At 43.7% G+C, this 24,022-nt stretch overlaps 4 protein-coding genes across 7 annotated transcripts; 1 reads left to right on the top strand and 3 right to left on the bottom strand.

Annotated features, from left to right (window-relative positions):
- Positions 1 to 1,995: 1,995 nt before the first annotated feature.
- LOC130700522 (ovalbumin-related protein X-like) lies at positions 1,996 to 3,889 on the bottom strand. Its single transcript, XM_057522574.2, has 6 exons — positions 3,667 to 3,889; positions 3,413 to 3,604; positions 3,147 to 3,351; positions 2,859 to 3,076; positions 2,463 to 2,787; positions 1,996 to 2,365 (listed from the first exon to the last, which is right to left on the bottom strand). Exons 1-6 carry the CDS (start codon positions 3,802 to 3,804, stop codon positions 2,220 to 2,222), a joined length of 1,224 nt encoding a protein of 407 aa, XP_057378557.1. The 5' UTR covers positions 3,805 to 3,889; the 3' UTR covers positions 1,996 to 2,219.
- Positions 3,890 to 4,896: 1,007 nt separating this feature from the next.
- On the bottom strand, positions 4,897 to 14,199 carry LOC130700405 (protein capicua homolog). Its single transcript, XM_057522445.2, has 12 exons — positions 14,012 to 14,199; positions 9,117 to 12,349; positions 8,536 to 8,834; positions 8,184 to 8,369; positions 7,888 to 8,124; positions 7,709 to 7,771; positions 7,415 to 7,650; positions 5,966 to 7,351; positions 5,759 to 5,904; positions 5,571 to 5,684; positions 5,320 to 5,507; positions 4,897 to 5,253 (listed from the first exon to the last, which is right to left on the bottom strand). Exons 2-12 carry the CDS (start codon positions 12,310 to 12,312, stop codon positions 5,011 to 5,013), a joined length of 6,294 nt encoding a protein of 2,097 aa, XP_057378428.1. The 5' UTR covers positions 12,313 to 12,349; positions 14,012 to 14,199; the 3' UTR covers positions 4,897 to 5,010.
- Positions 8,676 to 17,105, top strand: LOC130700549 (negative elongation factor E-like). Of its 2 annotated transcripts, XM_059497120.1 has the most exons (8): positions 8,676 to 8,685; positions 15,437 to 15,544; positions 15,604 to 15,915; positions 15,982 to 16,131; positions 16,197 to 16,288; positions 16,361 to 16,415; positions 16,486 to 16,597; positions 16,932 to 17,105. In XM_059497120.1, exons 2-8 carry the CDS (start codon positions 15,464 to 15,466, stop codon positions 17,003 to 17,005), a joined length of 876 nt encoding a protein of 291 aa, XP_059353103.1. In that variant the 5' UTR covers positions 8,676 to 8,685; positions 15,437 to 15,463; the 3' UTR covers positions 17,006 to 17,105. The 2 variants fall into 2 exon arrangements, with proteins under 2 accessions (XP_059353103.1, XP_057378578.1); XM_057522595.2 differs by lacking the exon at positions 8,676 to 8,685 and having other exon boundaries at positions 15,395 to 15,544.
- Positions 17,106 to 17,163: 58 nt separating this feature from the next.
- LOC130700421 (serine/threonine-protein kinase SIK3-like) lies at positions 17,164 to 23,380 on the bottom strand. Of its 3 annotated transcripts, XR_009003789.2 has the most exons (13): positions 23,152 to 23,380; positions 22,850 to 23,030; positions 22,619 to 22,780; positions 22,433 to 22,557; positions 22,097 to 22,312; positions 21,896 to 22,039; positions 21,648 to 21,815; positions 21,160 to 21,580; positions 20,693 to 21,092; positions 20,500 to 20,624; positions 19,455 to 19,657; positions 17,803 to 19,387; positions 17,164 to 17,745 (listed from the first exon to the last, which is right to left on the bottom strand). XR_009003789.2 is itself a non-coding variant. In XM_057522472.2 (12 exons), exons 1-12 carry the CDS (start codon positions 23,296 to 23,298, stop codon positions 18,077 to 18,079), a joined length of 3,603 nt encoding a protein of 1,200 aa, XP_057378455.1. In that variant the 5' UTR covers positions 23,299 to 23,380; the 3' UTR covers positions 17,164 to 18,076. The 3 variants fall into 3 exon arrangements, 2 of the variants coding, with proteins under 2 accessions (XP_057378455.1, XP_057378466.1); XM_057522472.2 differs by having other exon boundaries at positions 17,164 to 19,387; XM_057522483.2 differs by having other exon boundaries at positions 17,164 to 19,387; positions 21,172 to 21,580.
- Between the last annotated feature and the right edge of the window lie 642 nt (positions 23,381 to 24,022).

The raw sequence follows: 24,022 nt of genomic DNA, 5'->3' as shown, positions 1-24,022 counted from the left end.
TTCACTACTGCCATTAATCTAAATTAAGAAAATAAAATATAGATAAGCATAAAACATTCTTATCGATATAGCTTACATGGTACATAAATTCATCATCTGCCACATTCCTGTAGATTCCTGGCAGGAGCTTCTAAAAGGCCATGCAGTTGCAAATGATCACCATGGCCAAAACTTGAATACGAAAGTTTGGAAGAATTCTTCGTGTTGGCCACAGAGATCTTCCATGGGCTTTCCGATTGGACGTTCCATGCACCATAAAAAACAGAAAGGTTACAAAGTTGGTTGTTTTGATCACTAAACATTAAGGTAAACAATGTACCTGGTCTCGGCAGTCTTGACAACAATTTCCATTATAACCTCATATCACCTCACTTTATGGAAAAAGAATTTGGTAGGCATCAATTCAGAATAAAAATTGTTCCATTCAAATCTTTTGACAGGTGGGATTTAGGAATGTCCCCTTAGGGAGTGCAAACCACAATTTTCAAAACCATTAAATGCTGTTAGCCATTGAAAGATTGCTGGCTGACACTGGCATTCATTTGGGACATGACTAATGAGCTGCTTCATGGATACAGCTCTTTTTTTTTAGTCATCTCCATGATGACATGAATTCCAGTACGTTCTACACATGTATCAGCTTTTAGCAATATATCAATTAAAATAGTACCACCTTTTAATGTTTTTGACTCCATGATTTGTCTTTGTTGCAATTGGGAAGGCAAGGCAAATGATCTATGGTGATTTATTCAACACACTTGCCATAACCATTGTCCCAATGTATCAGCTTTTCTACAACAGTAGTTTGCTAATACGACATTGACGATTAAAATTATAAAACTAAACAAATTCAGCGAAAAAGCATTACCAGGGGATAACATCTTGCATGTTGACGAAGAATCCTAGGTGTATCATGTACATGGCAGAATATCCACATTGCCTGGATGGCACAATCCTTTGCGTAATCACACAAATAATAGTAAAACATATTGAATTGAAACCAAATTTAATTGAAGTTTTACCAAAAAGCCAGCTAGCACCTCTGAATTCCAAAACTACGCCTACACATTCGTATCAAGCTTTTCCAGCATGTCTCACCTTTGGCATTTGTTTGCTTTTTGCTGGCATTTGTTTCGGTTGCTGTCACCATCTACCGACTGGTAGATGGCGATAGCAGTGAAACAAGAAAAAAAAAGGCCGATATATATTTTTTTTGGGGGGGTAAAACGGATTGCCATAGCTATCGTCCTCTACCGGTGAGATTTCTAGTTAATTCTCTACATACGTTCACGGAATATTTCAGGGGCATCGCGTTAGCGCTGTAGCGTACTGGCGCGCTAGCATTGCGTCAAATGTTCGCCGTATTTCGAAAACGATTAGCTTAATGACAAAAATAGCAATTTTACCGGAATCAGCATTCAATTTTGAGTATATCCTTTGATATTCAACCAATTTCGATGAGTGTTAGTTTTTGCAGAAAAAATTTTTAAGCCCGACTAAATAAGCCCGGCTAAGGGTATAAGAAAAGTCGGGCTTATTTAGTCGGGCTTAAAATTTGTCCTTCAAAAACTAACACTCATCGGAATTGGTTTTAAATCACAGGATGTACTTAAAATTGAATGCTGATTCCAGGGTAATTGCAATTTTTTTCACTAAGTTAATCTTTTTTGAAATACACCGAACATTTGACGCAATGCCAGCGCGCCAGTACGCTACAGCGTTAGCGCGATGCCACAGAAATATTCGGTGAATGGTATGTAGAGAACTAGCTAGAAATCTGACCGATAGATGGCGATAGAAGTAAATCCGGAAAAAAAGCCCGAAATTTTTTTTTTCGGGTGTAAAACGGATTGCCTTAGATTAACGCTATCTATGGAGCTTAACATACGGCGATCAAGCTCTTCCGTACAAAGGGTTACCACTCACAATATACTTTATGTTGGAACGATGCGACGATAACTGGATTGCTCAATGCAAACGGACGAATTGTAATAGTTTGAAAGGTTAACAGTTTGTAATAGCCGACACTGAAAAACAAAACAACTGGAATACAACCTCTATTTTCAAATGGGGTGCAAGTATAATTTAGTATCGCTTCTCTCTAGACGAGACAGCATTATCCATCGGGAAATAAATACACATCCTCCCCCGTTCTCCGCGGCTTTCAATTGACAGTCGATCTCTATTTACCTGTGATTTCTAATTGATTTTCTAATCGCCTAATGTCTTTCTGGTTTGTAGAAACGTCCCACGAAAAGCATTTCCTGGCTCCTCCTGTCACGAACGATGAACAGGAAGGGATGATCAGCTACGAATTTTGGAATAAATGGAGTTGTCCTAAAACTCCGCGCCACAAACCTAAAAGCTGTTTATGGACACGCATAACACACACAAGAGGTTAGTGGTTATTATGTACAATCTTACTCGATTGTGTAGTCAGTTCACGGAATGCTTGTTATTACCCGTAGCGGCAGCCGCTTCAGTTCCTTTTTCGTTTACTTCAATAAACGCTCGATGATATGCATTAGAAACATAAAGTTCCTTTGAGCCTGAAATTCCAGAAAGATCGGCGTCGGTATTGAACAAATCAACTATACCAACATTCCTCAAAACGCGCTTAAGATCAGGTGAAGATTCGAATTTGAACTTTGGAATAACGACATCAATTAGAGTTTTGCTCAGTTTGCTATCGATTAAGCTGAGAAGTCTAGATGACAACAAAGATTCGATACGAGCTAATCCATTATACCGATTGGGTAGAACAATAATCATGCTGAATTGAGAACCCTGAAAAAGTATTTGTTATAAGTGTTGGATTAAATAGCAGTGAAGTTAGTTTATAAGGAAATACAATTTACCGAGTAAAGTAATTCAAGAGCCTGCGCGTCGGCTTCTTTAATGAATGCTGTTCGAAAATAACTTCGGCTAGCCATCATTTTTGTTGGCATCGTTTTCAGTTGGTGACCGACGTAAAAAGGCCTAATTCTACTTCTCGAAGAGTCAAAGGCTTTGAGCCAGTTACCCTTGAAATAGATGGCATTCGTCAAAATCATTTTGGTAGAGGCTCCGAGAGATCCTGTTGTTAAATAAGATGTAAAATTACACACTGGTGCCTCAAGTGATTTCAAATGAAAGGGCAACCAAACCTGATGGAATCAAATCCTTTATCTTGCCGTTGGTTGATCTTTCAATTTGCTTATTTACAGCTTCCAAAGTTGAAGGAAGAGAAAAGTTGACATTTTCCACTAATACATCAAACTGATTCTGTACTGTTGAACGGAAGGCTTCGCTCAAGCGAAAATCATCCGAGACTAGAACACGATTGATGGATTTCAAAGTAATGCCATTCGACTTTTTTCAGTCAATGACCATACATTATTGATTTTTCTACTACTGTAATCATAAATTATACTTTAATGTTCCTGTTGAACGCGCCGATGGTGCAAGAAATGTTTTCATCCGTTTCGTCCATCATGCGAAGCATTTGTTTGATTTGTTTAGTTGTGTTACCTCTCGCCCCGACTAACGTAATCGCCAATGCCAATGCAATGCTGGACGGCGAAACAATGACATTATCATATTTACCTGCAGCTTTCGAAGTCGCCTAGAACAAACATATGAAAATATTCTTAAGACAGCTCGTCAAAACTGTATGTTCGATATTACCTGGTAGAGAGATGTCGAGAATTTCGTCAAGGTTAGAGAGAAACTGCTTTGATTTGTACAACTGGATGTGAGGGCTGTACTGACGTGGATGATCAATACAAATAATATGAAGTATTGAAATGGATTGCAATAGGACATATTACACTCTGGATTATTTCCTTACACAAAAAGTGCACGTTATCTGGACAAACGTGGATTAGTAAGTGATTTGATCAAATTCAAGTTGCTACATGCCGTCTGATACAACAAGGGGAGGTTCCTTAACGGTCATTGCCATTTCTCTGTAATGCACTTTTGCCTTTCGTGGTATTAATAGTATTTCTTACGTTTGATCAACGAACGTGCAGTCGTTGAAGAACGAAGTGGCCATAAAACAGTTTTTTCCAAAAAATCTGTATTATTTTCCTCAAAGTTAATCAGCGTTTTATGGTTCAACGTTTCAATTCCAAATACTGTGGGCACGTACTCGGCATCGCTATAACACTTAACAGCGCACAGACGAAGTTGAAGTCATACAAGGGCTATCACAGTTTAAATATATAATATTAAAAACAAACAGAGGAAGGATTCATCGACAGGCAAAAGTAACGGCCGAATGGGAAACGAAAAATGACACACATCGACACATATACACACACATATCCAAGTGTCAACCTCTATTTTTTAGCGTTCTTTAACCGTGCCGCCAGCATATATATGAGTCAACGTAACCACGCCGACGGAGAGAAAATCATTAGATGAACTATTTAATCGTTCACATTTGTCATCCACATATTATGTTACGTAATGTTCTCACAAGGAAACAACAAAACGTAGAAACTTTTTGTGCCGTTCGGACAAACATGAACTGTGACAAAACGTATTAATAGAGAGAACTGGAAATCAAATTTGAAATGTGCAGCAATTCATGTCTCGTGAGCGAAAATCACAACGACAATTAAACTGTATGTCCATTAAAGAAGGAGAAAAAAAAGATTTAAAAATTGCCTGTTTACTGTCCTAGCCTGGGAGCACGATGAGACTGTTTCCCACGTGACCCTATTCCAATGACGACCACCAAAAACAAGAAAAATGAAAACGAATTTTCAATCATAAAAAATACACCAGAATTATCTAAAGGATTCCTTCGAAACAACAAACGTTTAAAAAATTGTGAAACGACCAACCTAACAAATCAAAGAATCAAAAATGAAATCAACAAGCTTTCTTTTAAATCCTCATCCGAGAGTATCATGGAATATTATGTGCTGCCCATGCAGTCACTAATATCCATAACGTTTTGTGGGATTGTCACAAAGTCTTTTTGCCAAACTACGCATTATGCAGTTATTAATTGAGGGTTATCTACGAACCCCCATCGGCCGCAGCCGAATCGATCGCGTCATTTCCCTCCCCATCGACTGTGTCGGTCGATCCACTAAATCCCGAAGCGTTACTTGAGACATTGTTGCTTCCAGTTGAAACGCTCGAGGTGGCCACATTATTGCCGCTGGCGGGCGTTGTCGACTGTGCCATCATTTTCTGGCGAACTTCGCGAATTTTCAATTGAAGACAAGATTTGGTGGGGAAAATGTCCTGATGTAGTGCCTATTTCATCAACAATATAAATCCAATCAAAAACACGAGAATAGCAGACGACAATAGTTGACAGACCTGGAAAAGACTGGTAGCCTGTGTGGACGGGAAAGAGCCATGCTCTTGGAAAAGTTGAATCACTAATTGTCTTCTTTGATCCAGGATTCTCCGCAAAGAAGAAAAGTTCTTTTCGGCACTTTCTTTTCCCGTGGCAGGTGTCTTCGGAGTACCGGGAGAGAGGCACACATCACCTTCGTTACCTTCGGCTAACAGAAAGATGTAGAAAAAATAATCCAAAAATACGTGGCGTCAGGGGAACGGAGCATTACCTTTGAAAGCTTCGAGGCTAAAGTCTGGTCCAAAGAACTTGTTTTCTGCAACAGCTCCAGATTGCGGCGTGGCACTTGTGTTGGACACGTCAGAATCTCCCTCTTCTTCCGTAGCTGTAAAGATGCCCAACAACAAAGTGAATGTTGAGCAATCACGAGAAAATATGATTCAACATTTAGAATTTTACTTGAGGCAACTCGTTTCCTGCGATAGTTTTGCACGAACACTCTTGGGCTAGATGGTAGTGAAAGGGCACTCGGTGATTGGCAATCAGCTGGATTGAATTCAGGCAAGTGTGAAAATTTCTCGTCAAAATTCACTTGCTCCAACACCCTGTCAAAATATAAACACGTTAGCAAATACAAATCGAATTGTATACTATGATTTTATTTACTTATCCATTCCGTCATCTTTGGTCCGTTTAAACATACAACTCTTCTTAGCTGCAGCTTGTTGCATGCTATTTTGATTTGGAGAAGGAGGCACGTTGGGCGTAGATGGCGCTGAAGATGTCGGAACTGTGAAACCTGAATAGCAACGCAATGAACCTCCCCCGGATGTGTTAGCTGATCCCACAGTGGGACTGCATACAGGGGCCGAACCATATCCACCACCTGGACTTGTAGGTTCCTCTTCGCCGCTGTGAGAAGAAGATCCAGTTGGTGACAAGGATTGCGTCGATGATTGCCTTCGCTGGAAAGGTGCACGTCCCAACTGAGCCGGGGTAGGTGCCAAAACAAATTTGGGTAATTCTGGGGGAGGCATTAGACCAGGTGGGTCGGTCTGATGACTCGACACACCTGGCGTACTGGGTGTACTAGGAGTACTGCTCTGCCTAGACGTACTGCTATTGCTATTATTGTGATTGCTGCTCGTGTTGGGACTGGGCGCAGACTGGGCGTACTCCATCTCGCTGGCCACAGGAATGGTTGCCGTAACGGCTTTAATTCGAGCTGGCCTAGACAAGTCGTTGAGTGTAACAGGAGTCAGCGTGCCGCACAACGTTCCTGATTTCATATTCATGACACCGGCGAAACACTGGGCCGATGACGATGTCGGGATCATTTCACGTGAAGGCGGCCGTATGGGCGTTCCATTTGAAATGCTTCCAGCTGGAGCTAATGAATGATTCCCACTATTCAATTGGCCCGATGAAGTAGCCTTACTGACAATCACCGACGGCTTCAAAGACCACGTGGGTGTGACGTGATTCTGATGATTCTGGCCGGACGATACGTACGTCTGTTCATGTTGTGACGTCGGTGGTCGAACTAAAAGTGCTTGAGGGGGATAGAATCCGGTTGGTAGGGAATGCTTACTCGACATAGAGGTAAAAGAAGGTCCGGAAGGGATCACCAACGTGGATTGAGCATAGCCACTCGATATAGGTAACCCATGAGAAACATTGGACGGCCCGGGCCGGTAAAATGGAGGATGCAACATGTTGTCAAACTGTCCGAAATACGGAAGTGAATTGTACATCCCAGCTGAAGATTGCGGAGGTGTTTTCGGGCGTTTGCTTTCCACTGTCGCGTCATCTTTAGCAACTGGGCTGTTGGGTACAGATCCTGTCCATTTGGCTTTCGGGTCTTCTTTCGGATCTTTGGGGCTAGACTTTGGAAAGTCAAAAGACGGTTGAAACGTCACCTTAGGTGAAGGCATGCTTTTGAACGCTCCTCCTGTCGGATGAAAGATTTGAGGACCTGCTGGGCCGCTAGGTGCGCCAGTGTACAAGTCAGATGTTGCTGGCCTGGGATCGCCCTCAAATAACGGACTGGGTCTAGTCCAAAACAAAAGAAAAATTATGAACATAAAGAAAAAAAATATGTAGACTGGAACATACTTGGCTTTGATGGCTTTAGGACGATGAGTAACCTCCGAGTTGTTTTGCCCAATTGAAGACGGACTGCCAAAGGGTTGTTGAGGAAAGAGGGCTGGTTCGCGTTGCATCAAGGATGAATTGCTATTAGGCACATCACATGGATTCTCTGCTTCGGATTCAGTATCAGAGACAACATGTTCCCTACATTGTAGATCGATTTCCTGTCCAGTGGGTTCAGCCGGTTCCTCGCAAATGACCTTAATTAAACCAAATGGGGTTATAGTAAATATTAAAACATTTAAAATCAATTCTTACCATGCGATCATCATCAGAAAGGTCTTCACTTAAAGCCTGGCGACGAAGTTTATTGGCCTTAGTCTAGTACATGAATAAAAAAACATTAAACTAATGAACATTACCTGTGACATAAAATCAATGTAAAACAATTAACTCATTCATTGAAAGGACCAATTTTAGGTATGCGAATGGCTCACCTGATGACCGTTGAGATTAAGGGTCGATTCAGCAGACGGCGGTCCCATGATTGAAGACGGATGTGGAGCAGGTGGAGGATCGACTTTGTGTTCTTCAGCAGACAAATCTCCAGTGGAACCAAGCGTGCCACGAGGCTCTTTGGCATCACCTTTAGACGAACTGGTCGATCCCGATTTGCGTCTGTCTTTGCTGCACCACTTCCATTCAGGATGCGCTTTAAAATGGGCCTCTTTCACCTAAGAAAATAAATAAGATTAAACGTAATAACGAGATGAATGTTAAGCAATTCATTTACCTGGAAAGCTAAATCATGATATTTTTGCTTTTCCTGCGGTCCTAACGAATACCACCATTCACCCAAAATTTTTGAAACTGTCCGATTATCTTGATTGGGATGGCGTTGGTGAACAAGAGCCCGATGTCGCTTACTGAAGATCATGAAAGCGTTCATGGGTCTACGAACATGATCTTTTTCTTTGACCTGCAAATTTTAATTCACAAAAAAAAAAATAGCCAGGTTGATCGATATTGATTAATAATTTGTGAGAGGAGGAGGAGAGGAAGGACGAGAGGGCGGGGCAAACGACAAAGAAAAGGAGGTAGAAAAGGAGGGGTTTCAAGTTGTTTACGTAAGCAGCGTTCAATACCTTGCGTGGGCTTTTAGGTTCTCCTGTCAAGGATCCCAGCGACTGAGTACGGCGTTTCGCTTCGCTCGCAGCTACCCCTGCGGCTGAACTGTTTCCAGGCACAACGGGCTCGGCTCCTCCACCACTCGCATCCATTTCAAAAACGTCGTCGTCGTCGGCAACCTCGGCATCTGGTTCCTCGGCGACCGAGTACGTGTATTCGGTCAGATCTTGCGTGACGGATGAACGCCGCCGTTCGCCCACTGATTCCCTAGACGCCACCCGGGCACCGTTTTCGGCATTCACCATGGTTGCTGTTTCTAAACAATAAAAAAAGGAACCGAGTTTCATTAATCCAACCGCCGTCAAGGATTGGGACCGAACAGCAAAAAGATTTATGCACATAGAATTAAGCTTATAGTGTGAAGCTCGATTGATTAAAAAGACCAGCTCACTTGGCATCAAACGAACCCTCGACGTCATTGGGTATATTTTTTTTTTTTTAAGGAAACGAATGAGATTACCACGTCGGCACAAAATGAACGTGGGCGGAAAGCCAAAAGAGCGAAAATTCCCCAGGTGAAAAGAAGAGCGCACCTCACCTGTAGTTGATGAAGAATCCATTGACACTTTCGAACCATTTTCATCTTGTTTGCTGTCCGTCTCGTGGCCCGATTTATCCGTCGAAACAGTTTGGAAGGCCGAAACGCCTACCCGAGTTGAAGTGAGGCCATTGCGGGCCTGTTGAGACCACCATTGATTACCGGCCGTCGGTGATGCAGGTGGCTCCTTTTTTGACCCTCCTTTCAACGTAGTCGTCTTGATAATACCTGGACGGCCTTCCTCCTCCTCATTGGCAGCATGGCCGTTATTAGAGCGAACAGGTGCGTGATTAGCGGGATTATCAACCAAGCTTTTGGATGGGATCAAATAATACAGCGGAGCCGGGCGGATGGTTGCCGTCGTGAAATTTTCTTCCTGCCCGTCATATTGCGGATGATTCGGCTGCTGATGGGCCGGCTGGGCAGACGCTTCTGTTTGCACTAGGCTAATGATGGAATAACTAGACTGTCCGGCAGGGGGTTGGTGAAGGGCTGGATTGCTTTTGGCCACGTGAAGATTCAGAGGGACGTTATTGGGAGCGATCAATACTCCACCAGAGCTGGGCAACGAAGATGCACCTGGCTGATTGTGGCCAGTTTGAATCACCGTCAACGTCGATGGCCGATGGTGAGCACTGCCCGTCAATGCTTGATGGAGTAGTGGCGGACCACCTTGCTGGCCGGATTGATGTTTCTGTCTGTACCAATGTTTGGAGGGATCCTCACTAGACTGTTGATAGTGGCCCGGCGAAGGTGAATTAGCAGAAGATGGATCCATCATATTATGATGAAACGATGGATGTTGTTGTTGTTGTTGTTGCAAATTCAACGGATACGATGAAGGTGATTGACTACTCTGGGCTTGACTGACAGGCGGCGTGAAGCTGACCGAATGCTGGGCCATATGTTGGGTGGTCGGCGAGATCCTGATGACACTCGTATTGGACGAAACAGGAATTAAACCCGGCCGCTGCGATTCCGGTCGAATAACCCCTGGGTGCTGGTGGAGTTGATGGTGATAGGAAGTGAGCGATGGAATAATGGCCCTAGGCATCGAATGGCCGACCGGCCGGATAATCGGCGGTTCTTTATTACAATGCGCATAAGAAGAAGAAGAGGCCAATTGACTTCGTTGGAATGAACCCATCGACGTGGACAAGGCGGCCGTGCTATTGGCAGTCGGCTGAGAAATGGGCAAAAACAGATTGTGACGCATTCCAACCGTCAACACGTGAGAGTTGGGTGGCGATTGGAGGTGACGCGACGTCGATGAGAGATCCGTTGCCAATCCATAATGAGCGGCCGGCGTCGTCGAGCGTGAATTACTCAGCGAAACTAACATATTGGCCGCCTCTGTTTCTTCTAAAGATAATCCGTCCCTCGCACCACCCGTAGCTGCAACGGCTCCAATCCGCAATGAGCGCTGTAAGCCGGACTCGGCCGTCGGTGTGCTATTGCTCGTGCTGTAGCTGCCGGAAGGAGACGGTTCGACGGAATCTCGAGAAAGAGTCTCCTCCCAGTCCATATCGTGGCCGTCTGCACCTTTCATCACCACCAATTTGTTGCCTCCTGGGGTAAACGTCAGTCCGCCCAGGCTGGACGATGAAGCACCTGCGCCCGAAGAGCGCAGACTTTTACCCTTGATGCTAAGATGGCGAGAACAGTAGCCGCGCCGTTGCGACTCTTTGTTGCAGCCCTCTTTGGAACACAGTCGGCGCCATTGTTTCCCGTTGAATTTCTTTCGGATACCGCTGGGGCCAGCAACGACGTCACCTTTTTTGTACTTTTGCGGCGTTCCGGTCAGAGACCGGGCGCCGGGGAAAGGACTGGGCGTTGTCGGCTGCGAACGAGGAGTCAAACTTCCGCCCGGTGACGGATCGAGAACGCTGCAACTGCTACCACGACTCTGCATGCTGCTCCGTTTGCTTCCGCTGCTTCCGGAAAATTTGCCATCACCTACACCACCTACCCCGTCGGCCAGAGCACCGGGCGTCAATGAGAGCGACCTACCGGCCACGGTGTAACCCGATTCCGAATGGAAGGTAATGTCCTCTCTTTTCAAATCTTCATCACTTTCGCCACCGTAGTCGTACTCGTGGTACGAAGGACGGCCGGCCGAAGGCATAAGCTCTTCACGGACATTAGAAAGGGTGTTTTGCATCATTGCATCCGCATTGTGATGATGTTGAGCTTCGACGAGGACGTCGGCAGGCGTGGCGGGTCGGGACAGGTAACTGTCGGCATTATGGAACTCGGCCACGGGCGGATCTGGATTGACCAATGGTTGATAGGTTTCCGTGTTTGATGGCAGTTGAGGTTCTGGCCCATTTTCCAGCTCTTCCCACCAAGGAGGTTGTAGAAGACGAAGTGAAGGGCGAGATACCCATCGTTCGACATCGGGATTTTGTCCAACGGTGCGAACGAGGTACTGGATGGGTTTACTGGATATTTGGCGGATGACGCCTTCGACAAAGACGGCAATTTGTGGGTGACTTTCGACGCGAAGGCACACCCTTGCGCCCAGCGTCAACTGAGACGGCGACGGACTTGCGTCGCTGATGACATCGAATTTGCCGGCCCGAGTGACGTCCGAATAAAGTGTTGGCTGTTCGTGTCCGTCGAGTTGGACGAGAACGTCACTGTGGCCGTGGCCACTTCGAATGACGCCCGTCAAGTAGCGACTTCCTCGCTTGGCCAGGACACGATGGCAGCGCCACTCGTTGAGATCGACGTGAGCCGCTGGAGGATTGGTGGCGATCAGAGGAACCGGAGGACTGGCCGTCGTCGAAGGGACGGTCGCTACTACTACAGACGATGAGATCACCGAACTCGGTCCCGACGGTGGCACTTGGTTGGAAGAATGGCTGTAATGGCGTGGTGGCGACGATGTTCGATCGGCCGATTGTTCTTCGTATTCCGTCGGATCGAATTTTCGCTTTTTGGGCACGCGACGGGCCACAACCGCCGACTCGTGTTGGTTGGACATGATGGCTGATCTGTCGATTATTGCACTGCAAGTCCCAGCCGGGCACTCTGTCTGACTGGGTAGTAGTAGTAGTGGTAGTGGCACTAGAAGACGGGCGACAACGTCAGGCGACGAGTCGCCCACTGATTGACCGTTGCGGCTAATAGGAGGACTCTTGCCAGCGGCCGAAATTTCCTTCCGTGATCTGGTCTCCACTCGCCGCTGTTGCATAGTTCAGCCATTCACGTAGCCAGCACACTCTCATCTCCTGCAAAAATGCACACAGACGTACAAACAAATTTTTTTTCAAAGGCGTCCAGACTGTGCGAAGGAAAAAAGAGAAATTCAACGCTATGGAAAAACATTTGAGATAAGAGATAAAAAAAAAGGGGGCGATAAGGACTGGGGTGTAACGTGGCCGATCAAAGACCGAGAAAAAAAAGTTGTTGCCATGCGACCAATGGTGCACAATATCATCTCCACGCACACGCATCATCTGTATTCGTCGGGTTACACACATCGTCGTCGTCGACAGTGTGTCTTTAAAGGTCGGCCACAAGGCCAAAGCTCAACTTCCCACAGGGCTTTTCGACCCCGTAAGTCCTTTTGGGCTTTCGTAGTAAATGAGGAAAGAATATAAAAAAAAAATAGAAAGGGGTTCTTCAGCTCCCCTGGCTTGATGAGCATGAATGCACTATGTCGAGGATGGGCAAAAAAGGGAGGAGGGAATAAAAAGACGGAAGAGAAAAAAGGAGGTTAAATAGAGCCATGGTAGCCCCCCCCCCCCCCTAAAAATAGTAAATGTTTTCCAGAGGGGTAGTGTTGCTAGAGTTTTTACGTACACATTCCCCAAGTCAACTGGAAAAAAAAAGACAAACGCGCATGGATTTTTTTTTATGTATCACGATGTAGGAATCCATCAATGGATAACGTTGCGGCCATTTTGAAGGGAAAAAAAAGAAAAAGGAAATTTCTTTTGGGTTTCTTCCGCGCCCTCGAGGAGGGTTCCACGGGTCCTTGGACTCGCTTCTCTCTCTCCGAGTGTACCGGTTGTCAAGGTCGTTTGCTTACGCTACACACACATTTCACACACACACACACACACAGACTGACTGGGAGGAGGGGAATAGCATCGTGAGCCAATGGGATGGCTGCCAGATACAAACAGTTGAAGAAAATACAGAAAAAAAGGTGACGGGACTGGACAAAGAGAGAGAGAGAGAGAGAAGTTTGGGCTGCTGCGGTTGTGATGAAAGGCCGTGAGTTGGCAATTCATACCGTTAGCCTTCCAAACATATCACAAAGGGAATAAAAACCTCAATTTCTCCCTCCGTAGCTCGGCCGACTGTGACATTTTCCGCCCGCAAGTTACAGGGATAACAATGGTGGGCGGTCCACTTTTGGGCCAAATTTTAATCTCTTTTGATTTTAATGTAGGAATGGTGTTTCTAAAAGCAAATAATCAAGTCGTGGCCGAACCGGATGCGCCAAAATGTACACCTACACACACGTATACACCGACAGAGGCGTCACAACCGGTGTGTGTGTGTGTGTGTGTGTTGCTGCTTTCTCCCAGCTGATAACCCCATTATACAAGAGATCATCCCGTCTGAAAAAGAAAAATGTTCGGTGGACAACTCATTTGATTATGGCCGTGTCGAACGATGACCATGCAAAGAGATTGTCGTGTTTGAACACACACAAGACATCCAGAAAACACACCAAGTTTAGACAAGTCTCTGAAGAAAGAGCAGCTCAATCGAGTCAAGGCCGTCCATGGCGCCACCAGCACCATGCACACAAAACGCCAACAAAGCACACCCAATTCCTCTCGCCAACAAAACTAACTGTGGAAAACCAAATCGAGAATTTTGTTTTCCCAAAATCTCGGAGAATGGTGTTCGATGAGAACCTCGAAAAAAAAACTTACCCTCCATTCCATGGCATTTGTAATGTGGCCAATGAAATAAAAGTCGATGTCTGTATTTCAGAGAGGGAGCCACTAACACTTGCACTACACGACGACAAGGCCAGATGAAGACTGTAGTAGTTTCACTGTAGTACGTACCGAGTGGTACCGGTTCACAGGCCCGAAAGCCAAAGGGTATGTGTATCTGCTGCAGGCGGAATGGCGGATCGGGAGGGTCTCTACTAGTCGGCGCGCGCGTACAACCCACACACACACACAGAATGACCGAGGTACACTCGGTACACAGATTTTTCGAACGTCGGAAGTTTGGGCTCTTTTTATTTATGACCGGGAAAAGTTGTGTCGTGTTCCATCTCCAACTGATCAAAGACTAACTATGACCTCATCGCACAACCGCAGCATTACAAATAGAATAATGGACTTTTATTATCATTTCTTTTCACTTGAACTGTTTTCTTGCAACAACAGTGCCACTACAGCTACGCTGTCCACGACCGAAAATAATAGAACCCAGGGTTGTGGAGAGTGGGAAAATTTCCCCCTTTTTTTTGCTTCTTTTCCAAGAGGCTGGGGGTCCCATTGTGTCGTACTCTAACAAGGAGGAGAACGTACTATACACACCGCCCACTCTCTATAGTTCTGGCAAGTGTCTGTATATTTTCTGTGTTTTTTTTTTCTCTTTTACGCGGGGGGAGAAATAGAGTCAAACTGGAACAAAGAATCGCCTCCTTCTAGAAACGAGAGAACCTTGAGTTTCTCGAATAACTCGAGGGTAGAGGGGAAAAAAAATTCCATGCCGACTGAAAGACAGATTGCGCAACTACTATTGACAGTTTTACTTACCAACCCCCGTGGAGGTGTGTCGTATCACAGCGCCGGTAAACGACTAGCATCACACGATAGTTGGGCACACCTGCACCGTAAAAAAAAAAAAGTTCCTCGTTGGAGACGAAGCTACGAAAAGTGTAACCTTGACGCTTTACTGTTCTGTTCACCCTACAATACCCTCATATCGACGAATGATGATCGGCCACTGCAGACGGATCGATTTTTCATTCAAGATACACACACCGAGTCACACACGACACACTGTCTCGTTACACCAGTTTCTCGTACTCGATCTGTCTTTTCTCCCTTCAGCACACTCGCGTCTGACTATCGGGGCTACGCGGGCCAAGGATCGTGAATGGCTGGAATTTCCGTTTACGAGACACACTCAGACACGTGACCCAAACACTTGTGATTGTGATTGGTGCTTTAGGGGAAACAAAATTCTGTTACCAGGTCCTCTGTTTGGACGAAGGCGTTGTTTTATTGTGCCTCTCGCCATCTATCGTTAATGCTCGAACCGCTTCTTAAGTCCTGTAAACAACAACACAAGTCGTAACTAGCTTTGTGTTAATAGTTTTTCTAAAAAACTTTCAGTTTTTTTTTTTCTTCGAAAAAAATACCATGGTTTATCTTCATTTTCCTTCAAATTTGACAGAAGAGGAATTAATGCTTCAAACTAAATATCAGAAGTTAAAAAAAAAGGTTTTTCACAATATTAATAGGTCATTGTACCGAACTAATGATGACTTGTTTATAATTAGAAAAAGGCTTTGCAAGCATTAAAAGCACCCAAACCCGAACCTGAAAAAACACCTGCACTCAAAAGACCAGCAGAGGCAAGAGATGCAAGGGAAGTTGCCAAAAAACTATTGAAGTCAGGCGCCATTTCTGCTATACCTAAACCTTGCGAAAAAACTGAAACGACTGGATTCAAAAGGTCTAGAGGCCTAGAAAGAAAGCTCTCTTCTTCTGATCGAGCACCCAGTGGGTTTCAACCATTTTCTGCAAGCCAAGGCAGTATGGTCACCAATGAAGATCATGTCATACAAGAAGCATCCAGGACCAAAAGCAAGGTAAAATATAGAATGAAACTCTAAATTTTGAAATGTTTCCAAAAGCACATTGTTTGAAACAAGTAGGTTCCGAATCTGTACGAAAATTTTATCTCTTCAAGAGAAACAGACCCAGAAGCTTCTGTGACCAGCCCAACAACACTTAAAGAAACATCTGGTTCTCCCACACTTTCCCCCTTGAAGCATCAGAAACCCACAGTTGGGCACACTGTCTATGTAATATTTTTGCTTTTCTCTTCAGTGATGAATTTTTAAAACTTACACATGCTGCCTGTTTTTAGGTGTTTGGCTATAGCATCACTGAAGACATCCTCAAAAAAGCTTTTCAGTCTTTTGGAAATGTTGTCAATATTTCGATGGAAATTGAAAAAAAGTAGTATTATAACTTGTCAAAGAAAATCTTAAAGTGCTAATGTGAACTAATATTTTTGTTATTTTTTTCTAGCTGTGGGTTTGTTACGTTTGATAAAACATCATCAGCCGATAGAGCCATCAGTGAAGTATACATATATTGCCACATAATTTTGCAAATATGCATAGATCTTTACAGCTTTTACGATGATCATTTAGATGAATGGTAGTATGGTTTCGGGTATACAGTTAAAAGTATCCCTGGCACGGCGTCAACCTGTAATCGAGCCAATTAACGACGCGTCGTCATCCGCCACCTGGTCTACAATAGGTATTATTCAATTGCACGTAAACTGTCATAAATGTTTAAGACTAAAGGAGCGCGTACGCCCGTGTACTCATCCCGCTGAAAAGCCAAAAACATTTCAGGCTTTTACGGAAGAGGAAACGATAGTGCTAAATATCAGATGGCAGTCTTAAGCGTAGGGTCATTGCCACCATTCATAATCTTTACTCAGAGTTTTTCTTTCACTTTCAGGAAGCCTCTGGAACGCGCTCCTTTATTTATATTTCATTCGTATATGTTAGCTTGATCTGTTCTTAAACAATTTTCTTTTGTTTATGCATCACATTTTTTAATACCGTATCGTTTCTCCGTATTACAGCTGCTCGCAATTCACAAAAAGGATCATACAAAGATAAGCGAGACTTGGTGACTTACGAAGAAGAATTGTTTTAAGAAGGTAAAAAGATGAAAGAGCTGGCGATCCTATGTAATTGTAATTTTCTCGTGGTGGATGTACAGTGATATTTCATATTACATAAATTTCCCATCAGAATTACATGGAATCATTTTTAAACTTTAAGACGGGGACCAAACGAGATAACGCGTTTCGCTTCTCGGATGAAATCTCTTATTTTAACAGTCATATACGATAAAAATGCCTCTTTCCAACCCTTCGTCCCCAAAGACGTAATTTTAACTTGAAACGTGTTTACAACGACGCAATAATAATAGACTCTTCGGGGCATGGAAACGGAATCCGATTTGTTGAGTAATCACATCGACGGCGGAATGCGGTGTGCTTAGGTGAACGCTTTTCCCGAGGTTCAAAGTGCATAAGGTAATGATTTTGAAAGAATATAGTAGAGAAGAAAGGAAGAACAAGGTCTAGCTTCATTAGTCAAGCGATACGTATGAGGGGGAAAAATATATCTCAAGTTTGACAGACGCAGATCTATTAGCTTATAATAGATAAATGCTTTGCGTAAAACGTCTATAGACCTGTCTCAATATGAGTTCTGATTAGAGAAATTCATGAATATCGTGCAACAGGGCAAGATTAACAAAGACAAAATTTAAAAAATCGAGAATTGCAGGACCTGCCTCAAAGCAAACCCATAAAAAGAGAAAAAGGCGTTGCTAAAAACTTAACAGGAAGGTGGGAAATGTAAGACGGGGAATGTCCTGTCATATCACTGGAAAAAATAAAAAAATAATAATAATAATGATAAGAAAAATTGTAGGTAACGCACATTGCTCACTCAAACTGGTTGCTTGCGACTAGCACGGTTTCCGAGACGACGTTTGACGACGCGCGCATACGCATACAAACACAATAGACCCAAAATATACAATGCGTTGTACGCATACAATTTCTGCTAACGATCGGAATGGATTGCAAGGGCAAGCGCGTCCAGGCTATCGTTCAATGGGGAGTAGGGATAGTTGGGGAGGGTTGTTCATCCAACCACGCACACACATACACGCACACAAACCAAAACACACGAACGTATAGGATGGGATTAGTTACATGCTGATACAAGCAATCAGCTCATTACATATACGATCGTAACGGACATAATCGCCCGATATACGACGGATTTTCAAGCCCTTTAAACCTTCTGGTCCAGCAGGTGGGCTAACTTCAACAGCAATATAAATATCTTCTCCGGGTCGTTCTAGTACGAGAGCGGCATCATCCTCCATTTGACGCGACACCAGACCCGAAGCCTTGGTATGAATTGAACGCTCAATCAAGGCGAAAATCTCTGCCACAGTCAACTGCGAGCAGTCGGACGAGAGTTGCACTTCAATTGATCCACTGGAAGATTTATGCAATTCTGGATAAGCAGCCATCGAAGAAATATCACCAGCCAATAACGATGAAGAAAGCACGTCGTTCTGAAGATTCTGCAAACCCACCTGGCGACAGGTGCCATTTTTGCCGCTCAGAGCATAGACGCTCCAGGACATGTCAGTCACTTCACCTTGCTCGTCCGTGATGGAGATCTGAGGGTGAGGTGGGCCGCTAAATGTAGGCTTCCTCTCAACCTCTTCATGGCACATCCATTCGTTATTGGTCCGGTTTTTAAAATTTCTAACACTCAAATCAAGAGCTTCTTCCGCTGGCTCGCTATCGCTTTCGATTGCATCTGCTTCCATATCCTCAACTTCTACCATGTCGTCAACTTCTACCATGCGGTTAACGGGTGTTCCTTGTGTTATAGATCCTCCTGCAAACGTCGAAATCGGCACCAACGAAGGGGCTGGATTTGCAAAGACGTCCAGATTATTTGGCACTGTCGGAAGATTAAAAGGGGTTCCCTGCATGATAGAACCCCCCTGGACTCGTTGCATTACCACCGAATTCTGAGCGTTTTCTATGTTGAAAAATCCAAGCGAAGGCGTCGCTGACACGAGAGATCCTTGAGATACAATTGGCGTTCCTTGAACAATGGAACCCATTGGGCGGCCCGTACCTTGCACTATTGACCCACCGCCATTGGAGCCACAGCAACCAGTTACGGGCGGAGACTGGCTGTAGGACTGCAACAGCGTGGACTGTGCAGGTGGAGGTATTTGCTGTTGCTGTTGTTGAAGTTGCAACTGCTGGAGATGCTGAGAAAGAGTCCCACTTTCGCAACACATGTGGTTCAGGTAATGAGGCGGATTGATGGCACAAAAATCTGACGCTACTGGCGACGTCGACGTAGGTGGTGGCGTCGGGGTCATTCGAGGAGACATTTGTTGTTGTTGCTGCTGTTGTTGTTGCCTCTGCTGCACGTGAATGGCATGTCGCATCTGCATGTCGTTGCTATTGGTGGTTACCATTTGGCGCTGTGAAACAACAAGTTAAATATCAATTAACCCCTTTGCCTATTCATATGTTAAAAAAAACAAGTACTTGTAATGCTTGGTATTCTTGTTGTATAGCTTTGAGCTGAGAAGCAGATGAACCATTGCCGGTTGTGCTATTAGAATCTTCACCATCCCTCTCTGACATTCGGTATTGGCCAATCGATGCGCATCCATCGCTGGCCCGCCGTGGATAACGTTCTGACGGTAGTGTCAGTACGTTCATATCGCCCCGTACCAAACCGTCACGTCCTAGACACAGTCACAATGGCATTAGATATAAGAACTTATAAACATGAATCCCCTTTTAGTCAAGAAAAACAAGGAAATGGTAACAAAAGAAATCAAACTACTCGGGCAATAAAAAAGAATAAAAGAACGTAATTGGTGAAACAAATTAAATATTCGAAGCAGGCAGTATGCACTGTTACGTTTACGTTTCAAATGAGAAAATACTACCGTTTAATATCGAGGAAAGCTACTCGATCCATATAATATACCTATGTAGATGGGCCCGGGCACTTCCTTGACGGTCGCCAACCCTGAACGTCGCTTTGGAATAGGACGAGCTTGAGTATTTTGAGGCACACCTACACAGTTATTCATGCTCATGCTCGTAGATGGGGTGGATGTGCCTGGAATGAGACTAGGCGGCGTGTACTCGCGGTTCATTCGAGCTTCCACTTCAATCATTAGCTCGGGACTGATCACTACAGATTTTTCAAACCAAAATTCAAGAAAGAGGCGATTGCAGCAAGCGGCAGTGCGTACAAGAAAGTCCGTAAGGGAAAACGGTGCGGAAATAAAAGTGGGAAAAACGTAGATGAAAAATTTTGAAAAAATAATTAGAATAATAAACTAAATAAACTAAACAATAAGAAAAAAAAGTAAACCAAACAAAAAAAAATAAATAAAAAAAAATAAAAGAAACGTTAGCCAATAATGCAAATGCAACATTTAAAAAACTGTGAGACGGAAACAGGCATTTACAGGGCTTGAGCCAGCTTTAGTAACAATCATAAGCGTATTTCTAACTAAACGTGTAAATTTTTAAGTATAAAATCTAATGTGCTCGGCTTTGGATGAAGACAAACCTGACGGTCGATGCATGGGCACTAATCCCTGTTTACGCATTCTGGTAGAGGCCGGCTGTTGAAGACATTGAGTTTCCTCCGGATTGGCCATAGGTAATGTATGTCGCTTCCCCCTATGTATATACCTGTGGAACGTAACATGGGAAAATGTTTATAACAATAAATGCAAATTTTTCATTTCAGCAAAAGGTACCTTGTTAGCTCAACCGAGTTAGAGGAGTCTTCCAATGACTCTGCAGTTTGACTTCCTGGGGAAACATGAGATGGGTTGGATGAGGTATTAATCGCCAATGGATTCGAAAGGTGATGCACAGAGTCCATATTGAAGGACTGCTGTTTTTGTTGTTGCACAGTACTCCAATCACTGTGTTCAATATTCGTTTGAAAGAATGTTTGAAGATTAGCACCACCATCCGAAGCACGACGACCAAACCCGCCCGCTGCTCCCATTGCTGGCGGAGGTTTCAACAAATGTTGATCCTTGACACTGAAATTGTGCGGTGGCTGATCCTGCCAGAGAGGCAGCATCAGCGGAAGATTGGTATGTGGTAACATTGACATTGGGTGATGGGAAGGTGACGCAAACGAAGCCCCTAATTAAGATGACGTGCAGAATTATTAGAAACAATTCTTTCATATGTGTTAGAAAGAGTTAAATACCATGATGCATACCAGCCGAGTTTTGGAAACTAGAGAGAGCGGGGAACGGCGTATTCAACGTTGATGGAACCGTGGTCGGTGAGCGCATGTTTAACTCAAAATTTGGTAAAAATCCTGGCCGTGTATCAAAAATGTTATTCAGCCCTGTGTTTGGATTAAAAGCCACGTGCGACGGTAGATTCAGAGGGCTGTAACCAAGGGCGGTGAAACCCGTGGCCGGATAGAAGGAAGGAACTCCTTTCGCACCAGCATGTTCGAGCTTTAAATGCTTCCCCATCACTTGGTCGTGAGCCGTTTCGCTTGGACCAACAGTGTGCCGTCGTGTAGCCAAATTCCTCTCTCCAGTTTGTTTGCTGGGCCCGTCATTGCCACTTGTAGAAGCCCTTGCTTGTTTAGGTTCATCTAAATCCATATCTACAAACTACAAACAAAACGAAATCTTATAAAAGAGAAATCCGATAAATACTCTTAAAGCAGAAAAAACATACTTTTTCTAAATGCTGGCTATCGCTCAAGCTTGGCCAGCCTGCTGCTGGGGTAGCGGTGTGAGTCAAATCATTTGTAATATTCGAAGAACTGTTCGATTTCGCTACGGACGTATCATCTAATAGATGATAAACTGCACTGATGGGGTCGAAGCGTCTTTCCTGCACGGACTGCTCGAGAAAGAATAATAAATCGTATTAGAAAATACGGTTTAAAAAAGTAGTAGTGGTATCTAAATCAAGTACCCTACTTTTAGAATGATTTCCCTATCTAAACCCGGTATTTTCAGCATTGTGTCGACGATCGATTCATTGACTGATATATGATCATCTGCTGTTGGAAGGTCACCATTCACTTCCGAAGACTTGTCTGGACCAGCTCGCCCATCATCATCCTAAATTTTCCAGAATATCAATAATGTCACGATGCTACATGGCTGACTGTGTGGTACCATTATGAGCCATCGATGTTGAAGAATTTGAGGAATACTCAACCGTCGATCGGGATCTACTATAAGCATGTGCCGTATTAAGTGTTCACAATCTGTCGTCATGAAATATGGGATACGGAATATTCCGGACAGCACGCGGCTGCGAAGGAGCTGAAGTGTGGAGCCATCAAACGGTAAAGCACCACACACTAGTACATACAGAACTACGCCCAGACTCTGCAAGGTCATATTAAAATTAAGGTTAATTGACATATGAAATAGGAAGAGAAACAAAAAATCTGGCAAAGAAAAGACAAGTGAACTTTGCACTACTGTTGTAACAACAAAATAACTTACCCATATATCAGCCTTTGGTCCATCATATTCTTTCCCTTCAAACAATTCAGGAGCTGCATAGGGAGGGCTACCACACCATGTTGAGAGTAACTGACCAGGTTTATAATAGTTGCTGAAACCAAAATCTGAGAAAACCAGAGGCATATTGTAAACAAGTTAAAATGTAACACAACTCTTTCATCAAACCTGCTAGTTTAATGTTCATTTTTGCATCCAACAAGAGATTTTCAGCTTTTAGATCTCTGTGGACCACACAACACTTATGACAATAACCAACAGCTGCCAGAATCTGTTTGAACACTCTTCTGGCTTCTTTCTCTGTCATCCGTCCATTGGCAACTAAGTAGTCTGTATGTCAATATAAACTTGCTGATGTAACAACTTGTCTGGATGTACAGTGTAGGAATTCAAATTTACCAAATATTTCACCTCCGGGAACATATTCTGTTACAAGGTAGAGCATTTTATCTGTTTGCATGACCTGATAGAGCTTAATGATGTGTGGATGTTTTAATTTCTTCATGACTTCCACCTCACGGTAAATTTTTCTCAAGTTGTCATCATCAAGTTTTGTTTTGTCCACAATCTTTATTGCCACCTAAGATGTAAATACAATAGCAAAAACATTGTTGTTATGACACTGCATTACAGTTTACTAGATTCGTGACCTTGACGTGGATGAACCGACAGTTGAAAAAGATTGGGGGCTGTAGCCATACCTGTGTTTTCGTGATAATGTGAACTGCCAATTTGACCACGGCGAAATTCCCTTTACCAATCGTCTTAAGTAGCTCGTAAGGACCAACGCGAACTAGTTTTTCAATGTTATGGCTTTGATCCACACGCGACAGTATCGCCGCAGCCATTTTTTATTTTCACACCGTCTTAATTCAGAACAACTTCAGTCTTTGGTTGACAATATCACTATCTACTTGATATTTCAGGCCGGCATCATCCGTCTCGTTCCCTATGGACTAGGGAAGTTGCAACGTTTTAAGAGACGCGTGGCGGTCAAGTTCTAAATGTCGCATTTGAAACTGCAATTTGTTGATCTGAACAAGCACAGTACCTTCCGTAGTCGGTCGCTAGATATCACTAAACTCCGACTCGTTTGTGGTACTAAAAAAATGAGCGGCCATATGAATACAGCAGTTTTATACACAAGATCTACGTCACTGTTGTCAGCTCTCCAAAACCAATTGACAAACCGGAACCTTACCGAAAAAAATGAAATGGTAGGCGATGGACCAGTAGCTAGGGCAAATTCAGCCCTTTGATTACAAAATGCTCACATTATAAAATATATATATATCTTCGAAATATTTTACGGGAATTTGCAACATGCTTCGGAAAATCATGAAGCATCAGGCAACTCACTATCTATTCAGCTGTCTCAATTGATTATAAATTTCAATAAGGCTATTCATTAAATGAATAAGGCGGCGGAAATTGTTTAGAAGCCGTAGTTTCTACATCTTTGCTATGGATGCAGATAAAATACGTTTTTGTAACTTCCAAACATTCAATATCAATGTTCTTTAACGTAAACATGTCACTTACTGTACCAACCTGTAAGGAACAAGTCCAAAT

This window comes from Daphnia carinata, chromosome 10 (genome assembly GCF_022539665.2).
Source record: "Daphnia carinata strain CSIRO-1 chromosome 10, CSIRO_AGI_Dcar_HiC_V3, whole genome shotgun sequence".
Lineage (NCBI taxonomy): Eukaryota > Metazoa > Arthropoda > Branchiopoda > Diplostraca > Daphniidae > Daphnia > Daphnia carinata.
Note: the sequence above shows the minus strand (reverse complement) of the source record. Positions and strands in the feature narration are given on the sequence as shown.

Excerpts from the sequence above, each read along its gene's own strand:
- LOC130700522 (XM_057522574.2), bottom strand. The coding sequence starts at position 3,804 with ATGTCCTATTGCAATCCATTTCAATACTTCATATTATTTGTATTGATC. Across the intron at positions 3,605-3,666 it reads TCTCGACATCTCTCTACCAG|GCGACTTCGAAAGCTGCAGG; the intron begins GTAATATCGAAC and ends TGTTTGTTCTAG. Across the intron at positions 3,077-3,146 it reads AAAGGATTTGATTCCATCAG|GATCTCTCGGAGCCTCTACC; the intron begins GTTTGGTTGCCC and ends ATTTAACAACAG.
- LOC130700405 (XM_057522445.2), bottom strand. The coding sequence starts at position 12,312 with ATGCAACAGCGGCGAGTGGAGACCAGATCACGGAAGGAAATTTCGGCC. Across the intron at positions 7,651-7,708 it reads TTTCTGATGATGATCGCATG|GTCATTTGCGAGGAACCGGC; the intron begins GTAAGAATTGAT and ends GGTTTAATTAAG. Across the intron at positions 5,508-5,570 it reads TAGCCTCGAAGCTTTCAAAG|CCGAAGGTAACGAAGGTGAT; the intron begins GTAATGCTCCGT and ends TCTTTCTGTTAG.
- LOC130700549 (XM_059497120.1), top strand. The coding sequence starts at position 15,464 with ATGGTTTATCTTCATTTTCCTTCAAATTTGACAGAAGAGGAATTAATG. Across the intron at positions 16,132-16,196 it reads CAGTTGGGCACACTGTCTAT|GTGTTTGGCTATAGCATCAC; the intron begins GTAATATTTTTG and ends GCCTGTTTTTAG. Across the intron at positions 16,416-16,485 it reads CCGATAGAGCCATCAGTGAA|ATGAATGGTAGTATGGTTTC; the intron begins GTATACATATAT and ends ATGATCATTTAG.
- LOC130700421 (XM_057522472.2), bottom strand. The coding sequence starts at position 23,298 with ATGGCTGCGGCGATACTGTCGCGTGTGGATCAAAGCCATAACATTGAA. Across the intron at positions 22,781-22,849 it reads TCCCGGAGGTGAAATATTTG|ACTACTTAGTTGCCAATGGA; the intron begins GTAAATTTGAAT and ends ATTGACATACAG. Across the intron at positions 20,625-20,692 it reads AACTCGGTTGAGCTAACAAG|GTATATACATAGGGGGAAGC; the intron begins GTACCTTTTGCT and ends TACGTTCCACAG.